Raw genomic sequence first — 12718 nt, 5'->3', positions numbered from 1 at the left:
AACAAATATTTGTCTTTACTTCTAAATGATGCTGGTTAGGCATAGCAACAGCAATTTTTTAATTCTAAATTTTGACACTGACAAGGATCAAACTTAAAGCCTCCTACACTGACAGCAAGCACACTACCACAAGAGTTATTGAATAGAATAAGATTGAAAAGACTAAAGTAAACCTGATATGCAGATTGCATAGCAAGTTATAATAAACTTGTAAATTAAAAAGAAAAGATAACTGTTTGCTTAATATCTGGAATTTATTGGATTTTTTTGTAATATTATTATTTTACACTGTACAACAATAAAAAAGCTAAATATCAATATCATATTTTAGCACTAAATTGCACATTGTTTGCTGTTTATAATGAGACTGGTTTTGAAACCCTATTGGTAAAGAAGTACAGTATACACACATGTCCAACTCTTGGAATACATTTATATCATGACTATCATTGATTCAACCCTAGACATAAAGAATTGATATTTCATCAAAATGACTGTCTATAACAATGACAGGTGTATAAATGATGATCAGCAGATCATCAAATATCTATGGCAGTATAGATTATACTCAGCAGCAAAAAAAATGCAGAAATTAAAAATATCAGTGGAATGTTTTACTGGCTGGAACAAATTAAGATGATAAATTTTGAAAAGTTATGTTTGTTCTGTTTTGTTCAGAATATCATTTCCTGATGATTACTATATCAGTAAATTCATTCTAAAGTACATAGTATGTAACTTCAGAGAAGATATTTAAATAAACCTCAGAAAGCATTTTGGGGTTGAATTATCTTTAGTATACTGGTAACAAGATTAAGACCAACTTTTTTCAACAAATGAAATTATTGTAAAAAAATAGGTCTATTTGTTAATTATTGTTTGTAGAACTTTTTAAGTAGCATATTCTTAACAGTGAAAATAAAACCGGTAAACATGTTAAAATTATGTACTTTTTTCAAAAATTTTAAGTGTTTAAATGTGGCAATTACCTATTACTTTAAAACCTGTTTTATTTTATTTCTTAATTATGCAGCTTTTGTTTGAAAAATATTTATTGCTAAAAAAAAGTTTAATTTTTCAAAAGCATTTCTATTTTTGTTACATAAATATCACAAGTTATTGATTCTATTGCCAGAAATATAATAACAGAACTTGGCAATACTTAAAAAAGGCCCATGTAAGTAATACCTCATTAAAATGCTAAGACTTGGTTAGGTGGGTAAAAATGTGTCTTAAATGATTAAAATGCCAAATGGATGGAATAAATAATTCTGTATGAAATTGAAATATATCACAAAATTATGCCAAATGATTTGTATAACAAAACTATATACAACATGTATCAATAAAATGACTAGAGTTAAAAATTGACCACTTATCACAAACTTATACAGTTGTTTGCTTCTTACATACAAAACTTGACCATGTGCATAACAAACTTGTTAACAATCAATGAGGGGTATTCCTTTAAAATGGATGAAGGAGGTATGAAGAAACTGGATAATTAACATACTTTCTAGTCACTGTTAAACTAAAACAGCAAACTGTTACCTGAAGCCAGGAGTAAAGGGAAACAGATAAAGTCATCAAAGAAAACAGCAGTATCTGATTCGTTTTACTTTATATCAGAAAAAAAAACAAATAATATAATATGATTTCCATGCACACAGAATTGAGGAAATGAGGTAATAAACCAATCAGATTAATACATGTTGTCAACAATTTAATAGCCATCCAACAGTCCTAAAATTATTCCCTTGAAACAGTCATTTTGAAAAGTTGACCATGGCCATATCATAAATATATTTAAATAAGATCAGAAAATAAAACATAAGTTATAACCAATTTAACTGTTCTTTTATGTTAAATGCATTCAACATTGTAAATCAACCCTGTCATCCATAACTATCTTTATACAAATTAAAGAAAAGAAAAACATTCAAATAAAAAATGTTCAATGCCCTTAAAATAAACAACGCATAAGCAGTAGTTAATCTGCAAGGACTTCTAGAGGTAATAAATTGAGAAGGGTTATAAAATCTTTATGTCTTTGGTATCCTCTTCCACAGTCATAACAATTTCAGTTATTCTTCACAAACAAATTAAAGCAAGATCAATCTTAACACTTGGATCAACTAAAATCAGATTATACTTTTAAGCTTTCTACATAAAATGACTTTAAGGTTTAAGTACCAAAATTGCATGAATATCCAATTTCCACCCATTTAGCATAAAGGGTCTACTGAAAAAAGTAAAATCTACTCATCAATACAGAATCTTAGACTGTTTGGAGGTAGGATCAAATCCATTTTCTATGATCAATATAGATACAAAATTAAAATTAAAAATATGTAGAACTTAACTAAGGATACATCTACAAAATAAATTCAAAACAGAAACTTTTTTCTAATTTTTAAATAAATGGATGTGAGAAAACTGTCAAAATAGGTGCAAATTTGGTACCTTGACATTAGAGGCTTTATAAGTTAAGCTCTAGGTCTATATGAAGTGACATTAGAGGCTTTATAAGTTAAGCTCTAGGTCTATATGAAGTGACAGGATACAAATACAAAGGCCCATGTCTTTCATAAACGTCCTCCCTATTTTAATTTTTCAATTCAGTATAAATGTCAGATTTGTTTGTTTAAAAAACATGTTGGTAACAAGTAAAAAATTGTCTGAATGTTAATATCCATTACTATTCCCTTGACCATGCTGACAGTAAGGCCAGTATTATTTTTTCCACTTTGTTTGTGTGTATGGTTTTACTTCTTCAATGGGAACATTTGATAATCAGCAATAGTGTTAAATACTCAGCTCACACTTACAAAATAAATACATCTGAAATCCCTCAACAGCTATAATAGTTTCACAGCCTTAAACATTCAAAACAAAAACAAAACATAAACAAATCTATAAAAACAGACATTCTACATCCACTGTTGCTCTGATATAATGTCAACTCATAAATACAAAATCTTTCATCCACAAACAAAACAACTGAAACATATCCATCCATTTTTCTTTTACAAAATAAAAACTTTTAACAAGTTGTAACGTTCTAACTAGTAGTTACGTTCCTTCCTTTATATGATTATATCCTTTAAAGAGTCCATAGTCTTTTTGTCAACAAGTATCTAAAATTATTGTAATTCACTACAGTAATCTGCATGTCCTTTCTTGCACGATTTGTCCCCTCTTTTAAAGAGTTGATAGTCATTTGAACCCGAGTGTTTTTTAAATGATTGTAATTCCTGAACACTAGTCTTTAGGATCCTTCTTTGTGTTATGATTTGTCACCTCCTTTAGAGAGTTGATAGTCTTTTGAAACCAAGTGTTTTTAGAAGATTGTAATTCAGTTATAGTAGAGTTTAATTGATGTGTTAAGTCTTGTGTTTTACATTCACTTTCTACTAAAGCTAGCTTTGTTTGAGCTAGTTCCAGTTCAAGCTCTCTAATCTGTGCCTGGAGGTCTAGATATTTGGGGTTCAGAGCATCAGGGTCAATCTTTGGTTCAGGAAGTTGTATTTTTCCATCATCTTTAAACATCTTTGAACAATTGTCACAGGACTTAACTTGTCCCTAAAATAATATATAAAGAAGCTCAACTAGAGAAATGTATCATAAAAATTCTCATATTTCAAATAGTTTTAAACATTTCCAGCATTACATTGACGTTTAGTTGTTAAATTTTATGTCATTTGGTCTTTGTTGGAGGAGAGGTGTCTCATTGGCAATCATACCACATCTCATTAACTTTATTCAAAACACTTTTCTAAGGCTCAAATGATTATGTTATCATTAAATACAAGAAATTGAAAAAGAGTTTTTTTTAAATTTCCTCCAAATACTATCCTTGATCATGAAGATGCTTCTGTAAAAGTTTCATGAAATTCTTTGAATGTTTGAAAAGTTATTGATATAAAAAAAATAACAGATAGAACCTAAATGGTGAGGATGCAGACAATACATTAATTCTTAAGGGGGCTCACGGGTATAAAACAATATTTTTTTTAATATAGGATTTCGCTTTATTTTTCTATAAATGAACTTTATCGTATACTTAATAGATAAATGAAATAAAAAAATGGGGTCACCATTCATTTAAGTTTACAATCTGCCTTTGAAAAAAGCAAACATTTTTGTTAATGTCCTTTTTTTCTGTTGAACTAACAGAAGAAATAGAGGTAATATCGAAATAAAAAAAGAACTAAACTACAGAAATCGCTTATATTTTACAATTATTTAATCGCTTATATTTTACAATTATTTAGTTTATGTACAGCTTATTTGAAAACAATAATAAAAAATATAGGTCACCAAAGAGTTAAATAAGATATTCCAATTTGAATGCAAAAATATGGCATTTTTGCACCAAAGGGAGATAATTTAAAGCTTTTTCAATCATATAAACATTTCAAAAGTTATCTGGGGCCTAACCAAATTGATTTTTTGGGGTTGATTTTTGTACCATATCATAAAGTTATTACTAATAGTGTGATAAATAAAATTTGTAATAAAAAATCAAATGTTAAATTTTTGCCGAAATTTTTGTACCCGCGAGCCTCCTTAAGTTATTATGTCTGGCCGTCCTGCCATCTTACTGAACAGGTGACACAAATATGTGTAAACTGTAATTCAACAGATTGTGAAAGAGAACTGTTTTCTGCGTGATACTGATGGAAGGTACTAGCTATCTAAAATGTTATCAACATGAAAATGATATAAATCATTTGATAAAATATTTTGCATTTTATATTTCATTGATATATACTTAAATAACAATACAAAAAATATTTCATTTAAATGCATTACAAATTTTCATTTTCAGTAATTTTATATATCAACAGGTTTCTGTAAGCCGCAAACAAGGTAAACACATAGAGATATGATATAGACATCAAAGATTAAAACAACCCAACAACACACTTGTTGCAAAAAATGTATGTAATATTGAAAAATCATTGGTTCTTGAATTCTAAGAATATTTGTTTGAGATTGTACTATAATGACATTGTAACTATTTACCTTAATTCTTCCTATTTCTTCTTTATTTGCTGTTTGTTGTTTTTCAAGTCTTTCACTCAACTGAGAACAAATCTAAAAAACAAAATTGAAACTTGTCAATAAATCAATGTTTTTAGAATAGAGTGGCAAGAAATTTATATAAATACATACAGATTCATTAACAACAAGGTTGTTCTTGTTTTTTTTTATTTCAAAAAAACATTTATAATAAGATGTTTTTTATTAGCAATTCAGTTTTGGTTATTTGAGCAAGGACTTCTTTCTTCCCATATTTGACCCCCCCCCCCTTTTTTTACAAGAGCTTCTTCATGCGAACTCTTTGATATGTTATTTAGATATGCAATTTTAAAACAAACAGTTCAGTGATCAATTAAAACTAGCTGAAGCATCATCAATTGGAAAGATCATTCTTACACTAAAAGAATAGAAAAATTCTAACCACAGTTTATACAATGCATTTTCAAAATAATACCACAGTTGTCTGTATTTAATTTGAAGCTATTCATATGTTTGTTTTCAATATGTAAAGTTTAGGATATCAAATATTGGTTGCTTGTATTAATTTATAGTGCATTTCTGATTTCAGATTTTATATTATTCATATGAGGGCATGTTGCCATTAATTTTTTTCTATAGTCATTATTTGATGTTGACAATATTATAATATTGATGTTGTACATATGAGGAATTCGGGCGTATGACATTTGCGCCGATTTTTAAAATTTTCATTCTTTCATTTCCGCCGATTTCATTTTTTCATTTGCGCCGATTTTATATTTGCTCCTAATTGGATTTACAGGTAAGTTAATACTTGTACATGTACTATACCGTGCAGGTATATTGGAAAAATCTGTTTATAAACAAAGGTTTTAATTTTGATTCATATTGTTCTGAACTTTGCTGTAATTGATGGACATATTGCACACTGCAACGAGCCGAGGAGTCAATTTTTTTTAACCATCCACGGCCATACACATAAGTACGTTAATAGCAAGACAAAGAAAAGATGAATTTCGTTATTGACAATTACAACAAATATAGAAGAGACGAAATCACAAGAAAGGAATATATTAGATATGTTGCCTATAAATACTCAGCAATAACAGATTTATGATTTTAATGTATTCCGTTTTTATGGATTGGAATGCTGTAAATAGATTTTCAATTCGTCATTTTAGTATAAACCAGAGTGCTTTTATCTAAAGTTTTTACTTCTTTATTTTAAAGTATGTGAATATAGTGTACAACTGGATGACAGAAGAGGTCTATAATGATAAATTTAAAATAACATGACTTGGATGGAGAGTTGTCTCATTTGCACTCATACCACATCTTCTTATATCTTTTCACCTGTAATTAACCTGTAATTTACCTGTAAAAAATCGGCGCAAATGAAAACAAAAATCGGCGCAAATGAAAGAAAAAATCGGCGCAAATGAAATGCAGATCGACGCAAATGCAAAACGCCGGAGGAATTCACCTTTTCCAACTCTTTGTTACCTGTTTATAATCTGCAATGATTACAGCATTCCTTTTCCCATCAGCTTCAGATTTTTCCAGTTCCCTTCTACACATTTCTTTTACCTAAATTCCAAATGATCATGAAATAGTTTGTGTAATATAAAATATATTCTTCATGCTGAATTAAAAAATAATATACAACTTTCTTCATATCGTTCAGTGATTTTAGTTACAATTATTTGCTCTACATTTCATGTTATTCTGAGTTTAATTTGGAACTAAGTCTTACATATCAACATAATGTAACTACATCTAAATTTATAGCTCCCTTTAAATTTTTCTCCATTAAATTTATTAATACTGATGTGAATTAAATGAATAATATCTGCACCTCCTTTTCATGTTTCCCCTCTTATTTTGTCTTAAAGCTGCTTTGATGGTCTTCTGATAAAATGCTGGTTATGTTTGAGGTCATTGTTAAAATAATCCAATATTAAAACCAGTCACAAAACAGTGAGATTTTGAATTTGATTAATGACTAGGTTGTAAAACAGACTGGTATCTGCTTCTTTTCTATAGAGATTGTAGCATGTACTAATAGGCAAAGACAGATCAGTTGTAAGTCAGAGTAATTGTTCCATAACATAAGATATAAGCAGAGGAAAGCTTGCTACTATGTTAAAACTCTCATTAAGAGATTCAGTTTGAACAAAGGATAATTTATCTTTATATAACATCAACATATAAATTTCTGAATAATTCATCCCTTCATCCAATAATTCTTGTGCAATTTTTACAATTAAACAGAAGGGATAAGTTGCATGTCCCAATATCTACCATTGGTGCTAGTTTGTAACTTTGTAACACCTTTTTGAATGTTGTTCAAATGTCATCATTCCTTCCTTACCTGTGATGATTCTACTTTTAATCTTTATTTTTCCTCGTGAATATCTTTGAGTATTTTTTTTAGTCACGACTAGCTCACCAGATATTGTGTCAACCTTACCTGTGACGACTCTACTTCTTACCTCTGTTTTTCCTCTCGAATATCTTTGAGTATTTTTTTAGTCACGACTAGCTCACCAGATAATGTGTCAACCTAACCTGTGACGACTCTACTTCTTACCTCTGTTTTTCCTCTCGAATATCTTTGAGTATTTTTTTAGTCACGACTAGCTCACCAGATATTGTGTCAACCTAACCTGTGACGACTCTACTTCTTACCTCTGTTTTTCCTCTCGAATATCTTTGAGTATTTTTTTAGTCACGACTAGCTCACCAGATATTGTGTCAACCTAACCTGTGACGACTCTACTTCTTACCTCTGTTTTTCCTCTCGAATATCTTTGAGTATTTTTTTAGTCACGACTAGCTCACCAGATATTGTGTCAACCTAACCTGTGACGACTCTACTTCTTATCTCTGTTTTTCTTCTCTAATATCTTTGAGTATTTTTTAAGTCACGACTAGCTCACCAGATATTGTGTAACCCTTACCTGTGATGACTCTACCTCTAATCTCTGTTTTTCCTCTTGGATATCTTTAAGTAATTTTTTAGTCACGAATAGCTCACCAGATATAGTGTCACCCTTACCTGTGACGACTCAACTTCTAATCTCTGCTTTTCCTCTTGAATATCTTTGAGTAATTTTTTAGTCACGACTAGCTCACCAGATAGTTCCTCACATTGATCTTTATACTGAAAGTTAAATACAATATTAACACATGTTAACCAAATCTGTCCACTATAATGCATTCAATTATTGTACTATTAGCATCCAGCGTTAACAGTAGGTCAAAGTTAATTTATTAATCTCAGTACAATCTGAAAATGTCATTGTCAATACATTTTGTACTAATTTTCAAATGTTATTCCAATTTTAAACATATATTTAGTTAAGTTCTTTCAAACCCTTTCTTATATTTAATTGGTTATAACTTTTTTTTAAAGTTTATAAAAGTAACATGTTTTTATAAATATTAATGAAATGAAACCTTATTCGTAATTTTTTCGTAATTTTATACACTATTTTGGAAAAAATGTAAAGATCACAATCCTCATACTGTACATGCTTTTAATAAATAAATATGTGGTAAAAATATCCATCAACTTAACAGACTATTTAAAGCTTATCATTTGTCAACTGTCCATAATTTTGATGGAAATGAGGAATTAACCTCAGTGATGATGAAATTTGTGAGTGTATATGTAACCCAAGAATGATATTTATAAAGGTTGTATGTGGGTATATAACTGGAGAAAAAACATGATCACTGCATTAAGTGTAAATTTGCTTGTCATCTATTATTATAAAAGGCATGAACAGGAAATTATGAGCTTAACTACGGAGTCATTCCAAAAGTCAAGATAAAAGTTCAATGTTGAACAGCATATGAAATATGCACTGGGCAAAAAAACAAAAAAGGTGTTTCCAAAATTAATTTTAAATCAGTCTCATATATCAAAATATTTTTAATGTAGGAATGTTTCTATAAATCAATGACTGAATATTATGGGTTTTCTGGGTCATTACAACACATTTTAAGTGAACAAACTATAGATATTAATGAATAGTTTGTTTACCAAATCTTTCTTTTGTTTACTCTCACAATGATAAGAAGCAATTATACTTAATACAAAGCATCAGTGATAAAGGTAACAGTTTTCAGGTCACAACTGCAGTTTTATTAAAGCTTGAATCTATATGTATGATAATGGATAGCCCTCATGAAGTTTTAACATCTTGTAGATGAAAGGAAACTCAATTCTAAAAAAAAACCCAATTGACCAGACCATTTAACATTTTTACCCCCATTTAATCAATTGATTGAAAGGTGTTTAACTCCTTTTCAGCACTATTGTGTCGTATTCGAACTAATTAACTACCCTAGTTTTTACAGGCTAGCGATACAGTAGTCTGACTACTTAGACCCCTCAGCCACCCTTATACGTTTAATGTTATGATTCTAAATTCTCAATATTCTGCTGGTAGTTGCAGAAAAAAAAAATACAAGAAAAAACACATGCATACCCAATGACAGATAACACATAAAGGTGTTGAATATTAACAGCCTCTTTATATCTAACTATGCTTCAATTATATATTCCCTGTATTAATTGTCTTGGAAATAATTTGTGATTTGAAATGTATGATTTTTATTTTGTTTTAAATTTACAGACATATATCATATTTGCAATGCATAATATAGTATTGTTAAAGTCATTCACTTATAAGAAACACAGTTTTAATTTTGTAACAATTTAAGTATATATATATAAGCAAAGTTACTATAGTTCTAGACATATTTGATAGACTGTGTATTAAAGTTAGATATAAGCTTCCTATAAATGGTGACACATAAAGTTCATTCAACAATCTGGCATCCAACTGTTTACCTGCTCTAATGGGTCTTTCTCAATTTCTGGCTGAAATATTGTCATAATATGTGTACTGTGACTGTTTAAGTTATAACTGATGTATGTATTCTTTAATTTTTTGTAACAAAAATGTGTTCCTTTAATACACACACACAACTTCTGAGGATTCATTAATATTCTTTGTATACCGTTGAAGTTTGGGGGCACAGGTGAACACTAATTTAAATGTTCAACAAAGTACAAATTATCTATAGTCTTGTATGCAGACCTTGCGAAAACCACAGGGGAAAAAAACTTTTCCTCAATCCACAAGTTTAGTACCCACAAAAATAAATAAATCAACAGTAATCGAAATTTAATCACAATATAGTAATGTGTTCCTTGTTCTAAGAATTAAAGTGTGCATAGGTGAGAGTGATACACTACTGTAAGTTTGTGTATGTTCAACAAATCAGAAAAGTTGATTCACAGACCAAATATTTTTTCACATTTAGATGATTTAGTTTCATAAAAGATAAATGTGTTGCCTACCAAACATCTCTGGTTTGTACATTTGTAATACATATATGAATAACACATTTCACTTTACATTATTCTTATTTCATCAAGGACTTCTAATTCTAATCTAATCATAAGGGTAACCATATGCATACTTATATCTTAGTTATTTTATAAATCATTTTAAGGTTATAATTTTTTTTTAAAGAACTCTTAAAGAGGTATATTTATAGATAAATTATATCACATATGAATGTTTAATAACATTCTGGTCTATTTTTCAACCAGAAATAATCAAGTGCAAAACTGGCATGTAATAAAAACTAACACATATTTCATGCAAAGCTTCTACTGGGATTTTTTTTACATGAACAATGCCTACCGTGCAAAATTAGCCATTTTGCATTTTGCATTTCTGAGTTAGAAACTTTAACTTCAAAATATGGCAAATTTTATCATCACAAAAATCTTGCATAAAGTGATTAATGCCTTCACATCCCAAATCATATATTACAAACATTTCTGAATACAGGCATTCAACTAGATTGAAGGAATCGAAACATTAATTAAGAAACTGAAAAACAAGATATTTTTTTCAAAACACATTTTTATGTTATTTTCCTAGCATTCCTACAGAAATTCTATGTATTAAAATGTAGCATGATGCGGCAACCCAAACTTTAACCAGATGCTCCGCAGGGCGTAGCTTTATACGACCGCAGAGGTTGAACCCTGAACGGTTAGGGCAAGTATGGACACAACATTCAAGCTGGATTCAGCTCTAAATTTGGATTGTGATTAAATAGTTGACACAGCATAGGTTTCTGACACAGAATGAATGTGTTCTAATGAACTTAAAATTTTTGTTTCTCTTCGAGCAATTCACTATGCTGTTGAATATTAATCCTCTCAAAAAAATGTTTGAAGAAATTTTCTTTTTTATTTATGAAATTTCAAATGAGAAAAATTGAACCCAATTTTTTTAATCACATCCCCCTTTCCCTTATTCCAAAACTAATCTCAATTAAAATTTCTAATGGAGTTTGCAACAATAACTACTCATTTAAATACATCATAAAATATTAAGATGTAAAAAAACTGCTTGTTATCACTGAATGGTAAAGATTATTTTAATTTATCAGTTGGTAGTAAAAAGTGAATATACATTGTATATTGTATATAACAAAGATTTAAGTTGATTCTGGACAAAGAAAGATAACTCTAATTAAAAAAAAATTTGATATTTCACAATATTGTGCAATTAGATATTTCTTGCCATTGCGCAATACTGTGCAATTGAAAAGACTTGCTATTGCACAATACTTAATATAATAATTTTAGATCCTGATTTGGACCAACTTGAAAACTGGGCCCATAATAAAAAATCTAAGTACATTTTTGGATTCAGCATATCAAAGAACTTCAAGATTTCAATTTTTGTTAAAATCAGACTAAGTTTAATTTTGGACCCTTTGGACTTTAGTGTAGACCAATTTGAAAACAGGACCAAAAATGAAGAATCTACATACACAGTTAGATTTGGTATATCAAAGAACCCCATTTATTCAATTTTTGATGAAATCAAACAAAGTTTAATTTTGGACCCCGATTTGGACCAACTTGAAAACTGGGCCAATAATCAAGAATCTAAGTACATTTTTAGATTCAGCATATCAAAGAACCTAACTGATTCATTTTTTGTCAAAATCAAACTAAGTTTAATTTTGGACCCTTTGGACCTTAATGTAGACCAATTTGAAAACGGGACCAAAAGTTAAGAATCTACATACACAGTCATGACAGTTAGATTCAGCATATCAAAGAACCCCAATTATTCAATTTTGATGAAATCAAACAAAAGTTTAATTTTGGACCCTTTGGGCCCCTTATTATGTTGGGACCAAAACTCCCAAAATCAAACCTAACCTTTCTTTTATGGTCATAAACCTTGTGTTTAAATTTCATAGATTTCTATTTACTTATACTAACGTTATGGTGCAAAAACCAAGAAAAATGCTTATTTGGGTCCCTTTTTGGCCCCTAATTCCTACACTGTTGGGACCTAAACTCCCAAAATCAATACCAACCTTCCTTTTGTAGTCATTAACATTGTGTTTAAATTTCATTGATTTCTATTTACTTAAACTAATGTTATTGTGCGAAAACCAAGAATAATGCTTATTTGGGCCCTTTTTTGGCCCCTAATTCCTAAACTGTTGAGACCAAAACTCCCAAAATCAATCCCAACCGTTCTTTTGTGGTCATAAACCTTGTGTCAAAATTTCATAGATTTCTATTAACTTAAACTAAAGTTATAGTGCGAAAACCAAGAAAATGCTTATTTGGGCCCTT

The 12718-nt window shown here is 29.5% G+C and overlaps 1 protein-coding gene across 5 annotated transcripts in view; it reads right to left on the bottom strand.

Moving 5' to 3' along the window:
• Window positions 1-235: 235 nt before the first annotated feature.
• LOC139510140 (rab GTPase-activating protein 1-like) overlaps window positions 236-12718 on the bottom strand; it is a 52361-nt gene continuing 39878 nt past the window's right edge. For 3 of the 5 annotated variants that reach the window (XM_071296453.1, XM_071296455.1, XM_071296454.1), the window contains 5 exons: window positions 9887-9916; window positions 8084-8188; window positions 6529-6612; window positions 5029-5100; window positions 236-3582 (listed from right to left, as the gene is read on the bottom strand). In XM_071296453.1, the coding sequence (XP_071152554.1) occupies window positions 3262-3582; window positions 5029-5100; window positions 6529-6612; window positions 8084-8188; window positions 9887-9916 (612 nt within the window). In that variant the 3' untranslated portion in view covers window positions 236-3261. The remainder of the gene's footprint in view (window positions 3583-5028; window positions 5101-6528; window positions 6613-8083; window positions 8189-9886; window positions 9917-12718) is intronic. The other 2 variants (XM_071296456.1, XM_071296457.1) reach the window with 1 other exon arrangement.

This window comes from Mytilus edulis, chromosome 2, assembly GCF_963676685.1.
Source record: "Mytilus edulis chromosome 2, xbMytEdul2.2, whole genome shotgun sequence".
In the NCBI taxonomy this organism is placed as follows: domain Eukaryota; kingdom Metazoa; phylum Mollusca; class Bivalvia; order Mytilida; family Mytilidae; genus Mytilus; species Mytilus edulis.
This window is presented reverse-complemented; position numbering and strand designations above follow the sequence as displayed.